Below are 18,240 nucleotides of genomic sequence, written 5' to 3'. Positions count from 1 at the left end.
ATTGCGACTGCGAGGCCCCTTCGTGTGAAGGTTTTTGTAAATCTTGGTACGTCTCGAATAGAAATGTTCCAAGAGGTTTACTTGGTGAAGCTAATCGGAGGTCGAGAAAAAAAGGCGAAAGAGGCTTCCACTTCGGGTATTTATAAGCTAAAAGATCATATTGATGACTTGGATTACGGGGACACAATTCAAAACTTGTTTATGGGTTCTCAAGTTGATAAAAACGGCGGTTCATCGGCAAACGGGAATGGAAATATGTCCGTGGAGGCTTTTGCGGCATTCGATGAAATGATGACACCTTTGGCCGAAGAGAGTGAACCGGATGATGGATCCGGCAACGTGTTATCCTACAAGATAGAGAATCGGTTCGGGAAGAACATTTTGAAAGAGACGGTTAACGGTAAGCTGAAAAGGGCGGGACCTAGAGGTTGATAGGTTGGGTACGTCTCTTGTTTTTTCGTTTAGTTCTTTTCTGCTTGTTGATTTCACTTAGGTCGTTTGGTTTGTTTGTTTGTATTTTCGTGTAGTATCTGATTTAGTATTGGTTAGTTTGTTTTAAGGTTTTCGGGTTGTTAGGGAGACTCGTTTATAGATAGTTTTCGTTTAGATGATTGCTTTCTATGTGCGAGCTACCCCGTTTCGCCTGTTCTTTGTATTGTCTGTTGAGGGCGTTTTTCTTTTGGAAAACAACCTCGTTTCTATATGAGTATTCGTTATTTTGCCAAAAAAAAAAAAAAAAAAAAATCCCCACTAGTAGAGTGTCACATGTTCCCCGCTATCAAATGCAAGTAGGCATCTAATTTTTTGATGGATTTCTCTTATCGAGCTGTGTAACTCAGATGCGTGTTTTGTTTCGTTCAGTTGTTAGTGTCAATTATCAAAGGGCGTTTGGTCTAACGGTATTGAAGTAACTCATCAACCTTTGTGGGTCTGAGTCCCGTGATGGACCATTTGTAATTGGTTTGTGCTTGACGTTCTAAAAAAGAGTTGTTAGTTCAATTGTATGTTTGGTGTTGGTTCAATATTAATTAGGATTGTGGTCAATATGCAGATTTAAATAGATTGATAGATGTATTCAAACAGACGTGTTAGAGTCTACAACAATATCTGGATTTTTCAGAAGAAAAAAAAAATGTATACCCTTAACCTGCACTCTAATATTAAAGCTTTACTTGCAAGTTGCAACATCTTTCACCATAAATATAATCAAGAGAACCTTTTCTGTTAAGTGCTTTAAAAAAATGAATATAAGATTAAAGGTTCAACCCATTGTATTTGTATCTAACATAACTTAAGTTACAGGTACGATACCAAAAAGGACAATATGGGTATCTAACCCACATGGGAAGTAACTAACTAAACCACTAAGACAAAGAACAAAGAAAGTAGATTAATGTTAATAAGCCTAAATAGCTACTGTCTTAGATTACAGTATCGAATCTAAATCCGAATATAATTAAGCAAATACAAATAATCCTCAAGAATCTATGTACAACATAGTTTTAATGAAGTGTTAGATTTGCTCCAACTCGCATTGACTTTTACGTGGTAAGCAGATTCACAAACACTTTTATTTGGAACGGTAACTCACACACCCAACACGAATTTATCCACGAATATACCCACAACGGCGCTTGAACCCCATCTTCCTGAACAATTTGTGTTCGATAATGAAGACTTCACAGATTGTTTCTCACCTAAGAAATTAACCATAACCTTTCTTATTTACACAGAAACCACTACTTTTGTTGAACACTCCCTATATTTAAACAGTCACAAATTTCTAGCAGCCAATAGTCATTCAACGGTCAAGTCCCAAAAACCAAAACCACCAAAACAAGCACAATTGCACAAAAAACCAATTCCTCAATTAACATCTAAAGCTGTCAGAAATCAGAATAGATTAGCAGCTCAACCAAAATACAGACCAACAACGCGTCTCCAGGCATAGATTCAGTGAGGGATCAATATAATACGGTACTAGAGACAAAAACCGAATTCAGAAATTGATACAGATCAAGAAAAGACAGATTAATCGACTTTTCGCGTTCCCATCAACAGCTGAGTCAAAAACATCCCCATCAACATAACCATACTGAACATACACAATTGCATTGTTTTCATCAAAACTAGTGAGTAGTGACCACTCTAAATATAGTAGTGAGAAGTGATAGAGACGATTTTTGGTACCATATAAAAAAATACTATCGGAACTACAAATTCCTAAACGTGAGGTAACAAGATCCCTAAATCCTACTAAGTCAACGTTTGTCATGTGAGACCGCATATGCTACAAATTTTGTTAGTTCTTACAATCCAAATCATTTCAAGAGTATGACTTTGAAGAGATCATGGTAAAACCTATCCTGATTATATTCACTAGAGCTAAGAAAATAAATAAACAAGAGCATAACCAAAAAAAAAAAGAAACTAAATCCATAGTTATGATGCAAATAAGATACATATATGCACGCAAATGTAACAAAAACTCACATAAATATATAACTCATTACACGTTTTGAGCAGAATACCCTGACCTGCTAAACCACACATTCTTTGTCAATGAAACAGAAGAAAAAAAAGAACACTAAGAAACCTGTATTGGAGAAAACAAGACACCGAAGAGAACCAAGAAAATATTGTTATCACTTGGCACACGCAATCGAAAGTTCATTTGAATAAGGAATAAAGATCATAAAGCAAAGGCTGATGATGACACGAAACAAGCGTTGTACAAATAAGTTGTTTAGAAAGTTTGATACAGGTCATGACCTACCATTGGAACTGTTATTACCAATTGACCACCTCCTGAAAGTATTAGTCACAAAACCCCTGCCACCAAAGAGTCCAAACCTCGTCTTAAAGATGGACCCACGACCACTGGAACTAGTAGCCAGCGGCTCGGGTTGCGCATCAGCAACATGACTAACAATTGGCGGAAATTCAACCACATCGTCTGCAGCACCACTATCACTCGCACTTGCATCCACATTTTCAACTTCAACTGCACAAACATCAAGATTAACCACCAACGAACCCCTCCTAGCCCGTAACCAATCACCAACTTCACGGGTCACATTTCTACACTTCTTTACCTTAATCTTTATCAAATTAGGACACCCCCATGCGAAAGCTTCAATCCCTTCATCAGATACAGGACACCCTTTAATACACAACTTCTTCAAAGCAACACATTTTGATGCAATACAAGAAATTTCACTGTCAGCTATTGTATCACTTCCACATAAAGCTAATCTTTCTAATTTCAGACAATTTAAAGCTATAGCTTCCAAACTCATCGTGCTTGGATTAACACCTATCAGAACCAATTCTTGTAGATTTGAACTATATTTCGCAATAGCAAATAAAGCCTCGTTTCCTATCATATTAGTCTTCCAACCATCAATATGAAGCTTCCTTAGATATTTACAACGCTCGGCAATGGAAACAACACTTATGTTACTACAATCAGGAATCTTAACAATATGCAATATTTCCAAATTTAAACAATTCGATAATGCGGATAAACCAACATCACTCGCTTGAAGTCTCTCCAAATGAACTTCAGTTAAACAATTATCCGAAACTGCGATCGTTTCCAATAACGTATCCCAATCCCCTAAACACCTTAACAATCTCAAAGTTTTCAGTTTCTTCGAACCTGCAAGCAACGGAGCGAAACTCTGGCCGTTATAAAGCTCCTTGAGGTAAATCACTTTCAGAGACTTGCCGGCAGCACCCGGACCGATCGGCTCGGGCGATCCGCCGTCAGATATGCCACGTAAGCGTTTAACAGATAGTTCCTCAAGTGAAAAACAGTTATCTAAAAAGGCATTCATTCCTTTAGCACCAAACATACAAGATCCACAGCTGAATTTCTTCAATTTTGCACAATTTTGACCTAACGAAGCCATACCTATTTCGGTAATTTCACGGCAGCCACGAAGTTTGAGGCGCGTGAGATTAACGCACCGGAGAGATATTAAACACAATCCGTTGTCGTTTATGCTAACAGATCTACGGTCACATCGTAATGAAAGCTTTGTAACAGAATCAAACCGTGAGAAAATGGCCTGAATAACTAGGAGGAGTTCTGATTGAGCGTTGAGAGCAAGACGGTGACGGCTTTGACCTTCGACGAGCAGCCATCGGCGAGAGACAAGTGAGCAACGTTTCCGGTCGCCGGAGGAGAGTGATTGAAAAATTAGGGCTAAACAGTCATCAGGTATATCAGATGTATAGTCGATATAACAAGTGTTTGTTGTTGTAATTGGAGAGTTGGATAAATTAATTATGTCTGATGTGAGAGTGATTGGCCGGTGGTGTGTTGACACTGCCGGCGACTGTGAACGGGTGGATGAAGTTTGGCCCATTTAGGCCGGAAATAGAAGTCAATCTGTATTGTAGTCAAGTTAAATATATGGAAAAATGGAAAGGTGGAAAACGGGTTGGAATAACACCCGTGAAACGGGTTAATGGGCAACCAGATATACTAGTGGTCTACTACTCAAATCTCCTTGATTTTTTTTTTTTTTTTTTTTTTTTAAACACGCTTAGTTAGAGCACCGTTAGTGGAACCAACCGATTATATTTAGAGTACTCATACCAACAACAAAGCATATTGCATTACGGGAAAACCCCCAAGGAAAGCAGCTTATAGATATCGCAATCTCATGCACTAACGACATGAGTGGTACCCACGGTTGTAAAAGACGCGAGACAGGGTCGTGACCTTGGAGCTTCATGACGGTTAAGACAAGATCAAGACGGATGTTAATCAACGTTAACCTTTTTATATATTTCAAATATAAGCATTTCGAACATCAATGAGTAAAATTAAAGCAGATATTTATGTTTAGCTTGAAATTATTACCTTTAATTTGAAATAATGTTTATGTTTAAAAAAAATATTAAAAGTCACCATTGGTCAAAATCCGTATCGACCTCGTTTCAACCCGTCTCGACCGTTTTATTTAGGTTTTTGACCGTAATTGACCATTTTTTAGCAATGTTTGACATTTTTACACGTTTTTAAATCTGTTGCAATGGTACACATATAAATCCGTTGGAACGGCCGTCTCGATCGTTTTTTGCAACACTGTTGGTACCTATCCATCTATCAGGAATTTGTTCAATCTTCTTGACTTTACATATACAATTACATTTCTATTATTTTGATGTGGGGTATTGATTTAACATTTACATTTTTACGGAGTATTATTTTGAATGAAAATGCCATTAAAGAGTTACGAATACAGATACATTTGATCCGCAAACCGTCCGCTAGAAATTTCTTTACTCGTCGAGGTCCTCATAACTTTCAACAGGTAACAGTTATCTTCCATATCCGTAATCAGCAATTTCCATGACTCGTTGATAAATCTGCCGGTTATAAAAGCATGTAAGGTGTGAAATTTGTCTTAAAATAGTTTTTTTTATTATGTGTGTTAACATAGGTTTGACAAATAAAAAAATCGTTTATTTTATATATTTTGTAAGTACAATATATCTAAAAATAAAAAAGCTCTCTATAAATACCATCATCAATAAAACAAATTATCTTAATCTTAAATAGGATTAATAATAAACAAGTTGAACAACCTATAAATTCTTGCGCTCCTATATGATTTACACTCTTATTATTAAATGACTGAATGAACTTAAAGAAAATATGGTCGGAAAACATTGCATTTGTTGATAACAAAGTTTACCAAATTGGACCAACTACCAAAATCTATTACTCCGTACCAATTTGAACTAACTACCAAAATTTATGAAAGATTTCAAATCTATAACAAATTATGTATATTACAATTTACAAATTACATTTACAAACTCAGTATTCAACATTAGAATATTGAACAAACTAGTGAAAAGTCAAGTTGACAACAGTTGTTTTTAATATGTTTTTGTCTGAAAATCTGCGGACCATGTCTATAAAGAAGATGTGTCATGAATATCTATATGCTGAATAGTAAAGATTCTTTGCTTTAATGTCTGCAAAATAACTTAATCTTGTCTGCAACACTTAGTAGCATACTTCTAAGTCCGCGAGCTTGCAGACAGAATAAGACTTTATTTTATGTTATGTATTCAGAGAAACAGAAAGTCTGCAGTAAAAACATCTGCGGACGCACAGACATAAGACATAATAAGATCTGCAGACTGAAAAACAAACTGAAGTGATCAATATCAATCTGCAAGCCTTATCTTGGATCCAACCACAAGATTGTTGAGAAAAGGGACACCCATACTGCTCATGCAACTTAAAACACCTTCAGCCTTGTTGACCATATCTGCTGACCTGTACAAATGCACAGCTGCACTCATAATAAACCTGTCACATTTAACACTGTCTCTAATAGTTTCGAACAAATCTATGCCTTTTTCCACGTATCCGTAATCCAAGTAGAATCTAATCATGATTTGATAACACCCTATATCAGGAACCGATTTAGCTCTGATTAGGTCATAAACCCTCTCCACTTCATCAACAGGGCCCGTTTTTGCGTATGCGGAGAGTAATAGGTTATAATGCGCACATGATGGGGATATTTCACGTTCTTTTTCCATCAGACGAATGGTGCCCTCCGCTTCAGTGTGCTTATCGGCAGTGGTATAAGCTCGAACAAGGGCAAGATAGGTAAATGAGTTGGGTGGGCGACCGTTTCTTTGCATTTCGTTAAAAAGATGAGCAGCTTCTCGGTATAATCCCCGACTAGCGTACACGTTCATCATAATATTGTAGCTACCCTATGTATTCATAAACAACATGAGTTGTAATCAATTGCATCCATAAATTTGCTTGAAAACAAAGGGACCAATGAGAACGCGACATGCGGCGCGAAAATCACATGTGATTGGGAAAAAAAAAATCGAAATATTTTTTTTTGAAATTTTTTTTTCGAATTTTTTTTTTGAAATTTTTGTTTCGAATTTTTTTTTTTTTAATCATATGTGATTATGCATGTCAATCAAATGTGATTGTAAACCCAATCACATGTGATTATGCATGGCAAATTCAATCACATGTGATTGTACAATTCAATCACATGTGATTGTGCAAGTAAATCACATGTGATTGTAAAAAAAATAAAAAATTTAAAAAAAAATTTCGAAAAAAAAATTAAAAAATATTTTTTTGGAATTTTTTTTTTTCAATCACATGTGATTTTCGCGACACATGTCGCACTCTCATTGGTCCCTTGAATCTCAACTTAATTTATGGACTCAAATGAATATTCTTCTAAACAACATATAAAACTAGGTAAGCCATATGTATGTACAATGCACATTATTATGAAACACTCGACAACTATTCCCCATCACCCATTATCAAGGTTCGAAGTAAACATGAACCAAATGGTGTTATGACCCTACGCAAATGGGTTTATAAGACTGGGATGCATACCTGCCCGGGTTCTATTCCTTCTTCCTGCATTTGGTTAAACAGGGCAGATGCTTCATCAATTTTACCTACATAAAATGTCAAGTAGTTCAGATATGGAAGGCAAACACCTATCACTAAAAAGTAACTGACACTATAAAATCATCGTACAAGACCCTTTAATCTTGGCATTTATTTATAGTATATATATACATTGTTGCAGCAGAAGTCGGAATTACTCGGCGAGTACTCGGATTTTCCAGCTCGGGGAGTCCTCAGCAAGTACTCGGTCAAAACTCGGAAAATAAGTCAAAATTGGTCAAAACTTGGCCAAAATCGGTCAGAGTAAAATTTAGTCAACATCTGAGTACTCCCTAAAAAGTGCCGACCGAGTACTCCCTGAGTAGCAATTTTTGCAACCTTGATAATATATACATAACACAGTTTTCCTAAAGACATTTTAGAGGAAACTCATTTGCTGATACTAAACTTCAGTACATGAAAGACATCAATATATGAAAAGGCTTTAGGATCGACCCTAATGTTTTCTACTCCTATTAATAGGGAACGGGCAGTATATTACCGGCCTTCCCATAGTAGCATATCATATTTGTGTATACTTTCTCATCCAGAGTCACGCCCTTTATTCGAGCAGTGTTGAACATCTCTACAGCTTTATTGAGATTTCGACCACGTCCATGCACACTGCATTTGTCAACAAATTCATCATATGAAAATAGCATTTAGATTTAACTCTTCAATTCAGTTAAATGTCGAAAGAATAAATTAAAGATTGTTTACGTAATCATGGTGTTGAATGTTTGAATCGATGGAACAACACCATTCATAAGCATTCTGTCATAGACGCTCGCAGAAAACTTCAATCGACCTGCGCCATTCATATTAAAGTTCATTAACCTTTTAGAAATTTTATTAAGACGAGTAAAACGAACTAAAGTACAAGAAACAAACCAGCATCTAGCATTGCTTTTATGAAAGTATTGTACGCCACTGTATCAAGCTCCAAGTTTTTCGAGAAACAATCATTGATAACATTCCCTGCCTCGCGATGCTTTCCTAAAAAAAGATAAATATTATTACCGTATACTTGAGAGTACTGATTATTATTTAAGTAAAAAAACAGAATTCCAGGGGGAAAAAAAAAAAAAAAAACTTTTAATTTCTCTTTTCGTACCACAACTAGTCAATGCATTCACAAGCATGCTGATTGCAACAGCACCAACATCACAGCCTCTTTTAGTTTCCTCTTTGTAAAAAAAGTAAGCCTCGTCCACTTTTGCAGATTTAACAAATACATCGATAATACAACTGTACAAATGCTTTTGTGCTGAAAAATCGTCTGTCACTGCTGCAAACACTCGTTTGGCATGCTCCATCTGATTACATTTTCCGTATGTATATACGATAGATGATAAAGTAGATATATCTGGCTTGCAACCCATCTTCAGTAATTGGTCAAACAGGGATTCAGCTTGGGATGTATAACCTACACCAACATGAAATTTTGGTACCCAGAACAAAAGCAGGCACACCTTAGTCAAGGTCGTAAAAGTCGCGAGTCGGGGACGAGTCGGGCGTTGACCAACGTTGACTTTTAGTAATTGTTACAATACATAAGACATACGAATACACATTTAATGTTAGTAGGTAGTCGGTGCAATTAATGTAGTTAGTTGGGACGGTGCAATTAATGTAGTTAGTTGGGTTGCTGCATTTATTGGGCAGTAAGGTCTTGTATCTCGGGTCTATAAATATCCTCGTTGTATCTTGTAAATTTGTATCAATTAAGAGAGATGAAATTACAGAGAGTTTAGATGTTCGTAGATGTTAAATTTCATGGTATCAGAGCGTACCTGTTATCGTTTGAGTCTATAGTCACCACTGTCATCACCATCACCACTGTCATCACCATCGATCGTCACTGTCAATAAAAATTGGCCACTTTGATGTCATTTTCTGATCTCACCACCCCCGCCAATCGATTCAGAAGTTCTCGAATAGCAAACCCTGAAATTTAATTTGAATTCCGGCCACCACAGAACCCACACGCGCCGCCTATCTCCGTCGCACTCCGTCCGTTCACCGGCGCGTGAGAGCGCGTGTATCACTGTTCACCGTCGATTGTTTAGTCCGAGTCTCTCTCTCTTGATTCCGATCACCTTTCAGGTTGCTCGCCGAAGGAGAAGAAAAAAAAAAAAAAAGGTCGGCTGTGTTTTTTTTTTCTTTTGGTAGAAACTCAAACTTTCTGGTACTCTCTCCTATTATATCCACTTAGCAAGTGGAGTTAGATATTTATTTATATCTTTTATTATAGCTTTGCTAGTGGAACCGTTATTTGCAAAAGTCAAAACTTCTATTATTTATTTATATCTTTTATTTAATTTTATTTCTGAGTTAAAAAAAAAAAAAAAAAAAATGAGCGATGAAAAGAAAATAGATGGTAATTTAAGCGAGACTATCCCTATTGCAGCCCGTTTGACCGACAATAAACTTAATGGGTCTAACTTCTTTGAATGGAGTAAGACAATCCGTGTATATCTTAGGAGCATGGGAAAAGCTTCTCATCTTACTTCCGAACCTCCTAAAGATGATACACGGGATCTGTGGCTACAAAATGACGCCAGACTCTTTCTTCAAATTATGAATTCCATTGAATCTTCGGTTACTTCGTTGGTAAATCATTGTGAGTATGTAAAAGAGCTTATGGAGTATCTCGATTTTCTATATTCTGGAAAGAGCAATATCTCTAGAATATTTAATGTGTGCAAATCTTTTCATCGCGGTGAACAACACGATCGATCTTTAATGGCTTATGTTATGGAATTTAAGAAAACATATGAGGAGTTTAACTCTGTGATGCCTTTGAGTGCTGATATTAAGACTATGCAGACACAACGTGAGCAAGTAGCGGTCATGAGCTTTCTAACTGGTTTACGACCAGAACATGATGCTATTAAGTCCCAGTTTTTGAACGAGTCTACAATTCCCTCTCTTCAAGAAACATTTGCTCGTGTCCTCCGTCACGAGGATGTTAAAACACCTCAAGTTTCTGAGCACAACACTGCTCTTGTCAGTCGTGGAGGATTTAGAGGAGGAGGGAGGTCTCGTGGAGGCTATCGAGGAAGTTATCGAGGAAGTTCAAGAGGAGGCCATACTGATAGAACAACGGAAGAACCCACTAATTCTGGTGTGGAGTGTTTTTATTGTCATGAACTTGGACATACTAAACGATTTTGCAAGAAATTGTAAACTCAAAATATGAGGAATAATCTTTCAGCACATGCTGCATCTTCAACTGTTGCAAATGGTGAATCTGTGAAACCTACTACTTCAACCGCTGCTTTTGCCGAAACAGGTAATGACACGTGTCTCTTATCATCAGCCTCCAAATGGGTCATTGATTCTGGTGCCTCAGATCATATGACAGGTAATAACCATCTTTACTCTGACTTCAATACACACTCATCGTATGTCACAATTGCAAATGGTACCACCTCCCCTGTTCTTGGTTCCGGCACTATCAACCTCACCCCATCTATATCTTTATCATCCGTTTTGTGTCTGCCTAATTTCTCATTTAACCTACTATCCGTCAGCAAACTTACTCGTGACTTAAATTGTGTAGCCTTACTGTTTCCTGACTCTTGTATCTTTCAGGATCTCTCGACGAAACAGATTATTGGTAAAGGACGGGTATCTGATGGACTTTACATACTTGAAACTACAACAAAAATTCCCCGATCATTAGTTTGCTCAAAGTCATCCTCTCCTCTTATGATGCATTGTCGGTTAGGTCATCCTTCTTTACAGAATCTGAAGAAACTATGTTCTAAGTTTTCCGGTTTATCCTCTTTATATTGTGAGTCTTGTCAGTTCGCTAAGCATCAACGAGTCCACTTAAGTCCTAGAGTCAATAAGCGGGCTGCGTCCCCATTTGAATTAGTACATTCTGATGTTTGGGGTCCGTGTTCTGTGACATCAAAATCTGGTTTTAAATATTTTGTTACTTTTATTGATGACTACTCTCGTGTTACATGGCTTTATTTAATGAAAAGTCGCTCGGAAGTGTTTAATCATTTTTGTTCCTTTGTTGCTGAAGTAAAAACACAATTTCATACTTCTGTTCTAACTCTGAGAAGTGATAACGCAAAAGAATTTCTCTCAGAGTCGTTTAAATCATATATGCTACAAGAAGGTATCCTGCATGAGTCATCATGTGTTGATACACCAGCACAAAATGGGGTTGCGGAACGGAAAAATAGACACCTTCTTGAGGTGGCCCGAGCACTATTATTTCAAATGAATGTTCCAAAACCTTTTTGGGCTGATGCCGTATCAACTGCGTGCTTTCTTATAAATCGCATGCCGTCTGAAGTTCTTAATGGTGATATTCCATATAGTATTTTATTTCCTACAAAATCCTTGTTTCCAATCGAGCCTAAGATATTTGGTAGCACTTGTTTTGTTCGAGACACCCAACCTCACCTAACCAAATTAGATCCTAAATCTATTAAGTGTGTCTTTCTAGGATACTCTCGTCTTCAGAAAGGGTATAGATGCTTTTCACCAACTCTCCAACGCTATGTTGTTTCCAGAGACGTCACATTTCAAGAAGAATTACCGTTCTTTCCTACAACCATTTCTCGCAATCATGAGGAGAGTGATGACTTATTGAGATATAGCATGGAAGTTCCCACACCAGATCCCACACCAGATCCCACACCAGATCCCACACAAGATCATACACCAGATCCCACACCAGAGCCCACACCATCAGAACAAACTGACCATTTTCAATATATATACAGTCGACGACCCCGTCCTACATCAGTGCCCGCTCCTGAGCCACAGTCATCGTCGGTAGATCCTCCCGGTGAGTCACCGAGTAATGTTTCTAGTGATATTCATGATACCCAATCTTCCGATTCTGATTCTGATATACCGATTGCTCTTCGAAAAGGTAAACGTAAGTGTACTTATCCTATTGCTTCCTTTGTCTCTTATGATAAATTGTCCGTCTCTTCTCGTGCTTTTGTTGCCACTTTAGACTCTGTCTCCATTCCGAAAACTGTTGGTGAAGCTTTGGCTCATTCTGGATGGTGTGCTGCTATGATTGAGGAAATGAATGCACTCGATCATAATGGCACCTGGGCATTAGTTAACTTACCTGTTTCTAAAAAGGCAATTGGTTGTAAGTGGGTCTTCACGGTAAAGGTTAATCCTGATGGTTCTTTGGCACGGTTGAAAGCTCGTTTAGTTGCTAAGGGATATGCTCAAACATATGGGGTGGATTATTCTGAGACCTTTTCTCCTGTTGCTAAACTCACATCTATCAGATTATTCGTTTCTTTAGCTGCTACATATCAACGGACACTTCACCAACTTGATGTGAAAAATGTTTTTTTACATGGAAATTTGCAAGAAGAAGTCTATATGGAGCAACCACCTGGGTTTGTTGCTCAGGGGGAGTCTGGTAAAGTATGCAAATTACGAAAAGAAATTTACGGTTTGAAGCAATCTCCTCGTGCCTGGTTCGGAAAATTCAATGCGGTAGTTAGAAACTTTGGCCTAAGAAGAAGTGCATATGATCACTCCGTATTCTTCGCTTCATCAAACTCTGGGTGCATCTTGCTTGTTGTTTATGTGGATGACATTGTAATTACTGGGAGTGATAAAGAAGGAATTCACAAGTTAAAAACATTCTTAAGTACTCAATTTCAAACGAAGGACCTTGGTCCTTTGAAATATTTTCTCGGTATTGAATTCTCTCGAAATAAAAGAGGTATTTTCTTATCTCAGAGAAAGTATTGCCTTGATGTGCTCAGTGATTCTGGGATGATTAATGCAAAAACTTGTGAAACACCAATGATACCTAGTGTAAAGTTAAAAACTGACGAAGGAGAACTTCTTATGAACCCAGAAAAATATAGAAGGATTGTTGGCAAGCTAAATTATCTTACACTCACCCGTCCTGATATTGCTTTCCCGGTGAGTGTTGTTAGTCAGTTCTTGTCATCTCCGAGAACCTCACATTGGGATGCTGTCACTCATATCTTAAAGTACTTAAAAGGTACACCTGGTCGTGGTCTTTTATACCAGAATCATGGTCATCACACTATTGAGGGATTTTCTGATGCTGATTATAATGGTGATCCTGCAACTAAACGCTCTACAACTGGTTATTGTGTCTTTGTTGGAGGAAATCTTGTATCTTGGAAAAGTAAGAAACAAAATGTGGTATCTCGTTCAAGTGCGGAATCTGAGTATCGAGCCATGGCCCAGACAACTTGTGAACTTATTTGGGTTCGTAACCTTCTTAGCGAGATTGGTTTTGCTCAGTCCGAACCAATGAATCTGTGGTGTGATAACAAAGCAGCTATTCATATTGCAAGCAATCCCGTTTTCCATGAAAGGACCAAACATATTGAAGTTGACTGTCATTTTACTCGAGAAAAGTTAGAAGAAGGAATTATTCAAACACCTCATATCAAAAGTAATGAACAGTTGGCTGACTTATTCACCAAAGCATTACCTAGAAATTGTATCCGTCAGTTTTGTGACAAGCTGGGCATGATCAATATCTATGCTCCAGCTTGAGGGGGAGTGTTACAATACATAAGACATACGAATACACATTTAATGTTAGTAGGTAGTCGGTGCAATTAATGTAGTTAGTTGGGACGGTGCAATTAATGTAGTTAGTTGGGTTGCTGCATTTATTGGGCAGTAAGGTCTTGTATCTCGGGTCTATAAATATCCTCGTTGTATCTTGTAAATTTGTATCAATTAAGAGAGATGAAATTACAGAGAGTTTAGATGTTCGTAGATGTTAAATTTCAGTAATAAATAAATTAAATATATACTCCATATACATTACACATCAAACATAAAACATAAATATTTCAACATGGATATATGGACTTTTTTGACCTGACTCAGACTTTGACCGACTCAACCCTACTCGACCCTCAGCCTGACTTTGACCCGATTTTTTAGCGTTAACCGACTTTAAGGTGTTTTTGGGCGAGTCGGGCCGGGCTAGTCCCCAAACCGGGGCATCAGCCGACTATTTCAACAATGAGCTTAGAGGTGGGAAAAAAAATAGCTAACCTTCTTTGATGAAACGGATAACAAGTTGAGTGGCTACCAACAAGCCATTAGTAGTACCCAGCAACAACTTGAGTATTGTTTCAAACTTATTTGCAGTTTCAGCTGCCGCATACAGCATCAGTAGTAGCTCAAACGCCAATGGATCTGAATCACCTTCTTCGAGCCTCGTAAACTCTCCGGAAACACCGAAAAAAATCGTTTTAGTGAAGCTATTATCTTCCAATAATCCGTCTTTATATAGCTCTTGTATCATTCGTTCAGCGTCACGGGACATTTTTTCCTTACAGTATACCTTCATGACTGTCGTAAGAAGCATCCTATCAAATCTTACTTTATTTTTCCGCATTAAAATAATCAACTCTTTCGCCTTTTCGTTAAGTCCTAGTTTCATATACAAAGTCAACACGCTGGTACAAGAAAAGGTATCGGGAAAACCAGTTTCTGAAAGAGCTCGTAACATGACGTCAGCGCCTTCTGCATCCTCCATCGTAACATAACATTGCAACAAAACAATATACGCAAACCTTGAAAATTCAACCTTTTTAGATCTCATATGTTCCATTACTTCTAATGCTTTTTCACAATTCCCTGCATTGAGATGAACTTGCGCCATCGTTATGTACGTTTTATCCTTACTTAACAGACCCAACCTCTGAATTTCATGGAACGTAAACATGGCATCCTTATATAAACCAAGCTTATCGTATATCCTAATAATCAACCCATATATAACTTCATCTGGTACAACTTTATATCTTTCCATTTCTGAAAAAAGAGATAAAGCTTTGGCATAATTTCCACTTCTGTAGTACAACGATAAAAGTGAAGCACACGTAAAGTTACTCGGAACTAAATTATGGTGTCTCATGTCTTGATAAAGCCGTAAAGCTTCATCTTGCATGCCGTTTTTAGAACATAACGAAATAAGGAGACTATACGTAACCTCTTCTGGTACAAATCCCGTAACCTTCATTTGTCTAAAAGTTTCGAAGGCTTCTTCAATAAGACCGATTTTGACTAGTGAGCTTATAACAAGTGTGTATGTGAAATGATTCGGTACCAGACCAGTATCTGCTGCCATCTGTCGCCAGATTTGTACGACGTTTTGGTGTAACGATTTCTTGTGTAAAGAGGATAACATGAAATTGTAAACTGCAACAGAGAGATTGATACCGCGTTGTTGTACAGCAGAATAGAACGACAACATAGGCTTGTGGCGACCCCATTTAGCATAAGCACATAACATAGTTCCACAAGCAACTTCATCTGGTTCACAACCAGTTTCAAGCATTTCCAAAAATGTGTCTTCTGCAAGCTTGATTTTTCCTGTTTGTCCGTAAGTTCGAAGCACGAGTGTATAAACGATAACGCTGGGTCGGTAATTAAACTGTTAATATAACATTACACTGTATCAATCAACGCAATAAGGTATGGTTGAAAAAGACGCGAGATAGAGAAAAGACGGTTAAGACCTTGAAAGGTCGAGTCAGAGACGGGGTTGAGACGGGCGTTGACCAACGTTGACTTTTAAATAAAAATATTAATAAAAAGAAGAGCTAGTCAAATTACAACCTTCTTCAACTGCTAACTCAACCCTAAAAGTGGATCTACATTAAGCCTATTTCTTGACCCTTTTCGGAGATCAAGTACTACTTATAGAAATAGAAAGCACGAAATGCGTGTCGGTTAAGTATCTCATTTCACAAAAGTTAAACATGAATACTTTAAAATAAATGATTTACAAATAAGAGGATGTGGTGTTACTTTAAGTCATATATAGGATTTTTTATAATACTTTCTATAACTATAGTGTATATATATTAATTTATCTTTAAGGATACCATGTAAGATGGTGTTTTTCCCCGCTAATATTAAATGGGCTTAATATTTTCGTTTACACTAGAACAAAGCCAGGCAAAGAGTCCACTTTTGACCAACTCTGACTTGACTTGACTTTTAGGTTCACAAACTAATTAGACATTTTTGAGCGAAATAAGACGGCCTAGTCACAAAACCGCCGCAACCGCCATTTGCAATCATACAATAAGGTAAGATAAATTAATAAAGAACTAAGTAAAGTGTTGAATATAGTAAATGACACACACCTGTAATTTCATCCAACCAAAAAAGTCCCTAACTTGCCTCCAATTCCTTTGTTCTTTCAAAACAGTACACATATCTCTAAAACTAAGTTTAGTAACAAAAGAACCCATCACTTGTCTCATATCGTACGAACCATCCGGTAAACTAGAAAGGCTACGGAGTCGTTGAATTGCTGCCACAACGTCCTTACCGTACAAATGCCCGTTCCTATCGTCTTCCAAGTACTGAATCATCTGTTCAGGTGACCTTTTAATCCACCTAGGTGTTAAAGCTCTTGACCCCTGATTGCGCCTCAACTCGCTTAAGTAACGGGCTTTTGCTTTTATAATGCGACGTGCATTGTCGTCAGAAAGAGGGTTCTTTGGGTGTTTCGATTTGGGTTTGGGTTTGAAATTGTTGTTTCCATCACTCAAGGACCATGGGTCTGGTGAACAACAACAGTAGATTCTTTTATTACTGTGATTATTATTATTATTCTTAATTTTATTACACTTGACCTGAAACTGAAACTCGAGAACAAGAGGATAACTCCTCAAACCATCTATCGAGGATGTGTTGTACGGCTGGAGTTTAACATCCATTTCTGCTGATTGTAGCGGTAATTCAATATATTAAAAAAAAAATGCTAACAAAACATGACTTCAATATCGATTATAGATAATCAAAAGGAGTTTATATTTCAATTTGCCCAGGGTGATCTTTGAAGCATTTCACCGAACAAGTGGTGTGCAGTTTATGAAGTACTACTATTACCAAGAACAAACATCCTCTCAAAATTTTCATCAAATACACAACTCAGTATAATTAAATCACTACGAGATAGAATTTAAATCCCACAAAAGTTAGCTATAGATGAATGGTTGAGTTGATGATAATAATAAAATAAATAAATGTTGAATTATGTTGAGCAGTTCACTGGTGAAGGGACTAATCCTTCTGATTTTGAGCGTCTTAAGCTGGGCTTGAAGACCCATCTGAAAAGGTTGCAGCCCACAAGGGTTCTGTTTGGGGCCCTTGGTAGTTGTGCCAAATATGGGGCTCTGGATGCTGATCTGGCTTCAAAGGCCCATCCGAATGCCTCTATTTTTGTGCAACGGAAGGTTGTCTAGAAGGATTCTCTTGAAGTCTTCATCGTGACTCTCGGAAATCGGTACCAAGTTTGACATTTCCTCTTCTTCGACAGCTCAGGATATAATAATGATATCGTGGTTTCTTGTCGAGCAAAAATATTTTTGTTAGAAACATGGTATAATTTAAATGTCCGATTAATTCTTGAATCGTGTGTTCACTTTCTCTATAAAGTATTTCGACCTAATGATTGTCTTGACTTGACGAAAACTTTAAAGGGATAAAACAAGAACGCAATTAGTGTTTTTGGCAATGAAATCACTAATCGAGTTGTCAGAGAGAATGTGTGTTTTTCTGTTGTTGTGTATGGATGAAGAATGCAAAAAAATGGATAAGAAAATTGTTAAATTAGCAGTTAGGAAATGAAAGGGTGTAACCCTTCATTTAGGCAGAAAAAATCTGTTTTACGAAAAGGTATAATAATACTGTTATAGAATATAAACCCCGTGAGGATATTGTATTATTAAGCCACTATATATAGATTACATACG

At 37.4% G+C, this 18,240-nt stretch overlaps 2 protein-coding genes across 2 annotated transcripts; both read right to left on the bottom strand.

Annotated features, from left to right (window-relative positions):
- Positions 1-1,446: 1,446 nt before the first annotated feature.
- Positions 1,447-4,433, bottom strand: LOC139865926 (F-box protein SKIP2-like). Its single transcript, XM_071854035.1, has one exon. It carries the CDS (start codon positions 4,371-4,373, stop codon positions 2,766-2,768), a length of 1,608 nt encoding a protein of 535 aa, XP_071710136.1. The 5' UTR covers positions 4,374-4,433; the 3' UTR covers positions 1,447-2,765.
- Positions 4,434-5,902: 1,469 nt separating this feature from the next.
- On the bottom strand, positions 5,903-17,452 carry LOC139867505 (pentatricopeptide repeat-containing protein At5g27270). Its single transcript, XM_071855872.1, has 8 exons — positions 16,624-17,452; positions 14,519-15,905; positions 8,583-8,894; positions 8,360-8,464; positions 8,189-8,276; positions 7,971-8,092; positions 7,412-7,476; positions 5,903-6,753 (listed from the first exon to the last, which is right to left on the bottom strand). The coding sequence occupies exons 1-8, from the start codon at positions 17,200-17,202 to the stop codon at positions 6,193-6,195; spliced, it is 3,219 nt and encodes a 1,072-aa protein (XP_071711973.1). The 5' UTR covers positions 17,203-17,452; the 3' UTR covers positions 5,903-6,192.
- Positions 17,453-18,240: the final 788 nt, after the last annotated feature.

Source organism: Rutidosis leptorrhynchoides, chromosome 9, assembly GCF_046630445.1.
Source record: "Rutidosis leptorrhynchoides isolate AG116_Rl617_1_P2 chromosome 9, CSIRO_AGI_Rlap_v1, whole genome shotgun sequence".
NCBI lineage: Eukaryota > Viridiplantae > Streptophyta > Magnoliopsida > Asterales > Asteraceae > Rutidosis > Rutidosis leptorrhynchoides.
The sequence above is the reverse complement of the archived record's forward strand: the minus strand, read 5'-3'. Positions and strand labels throughout refer to the sequence as shown.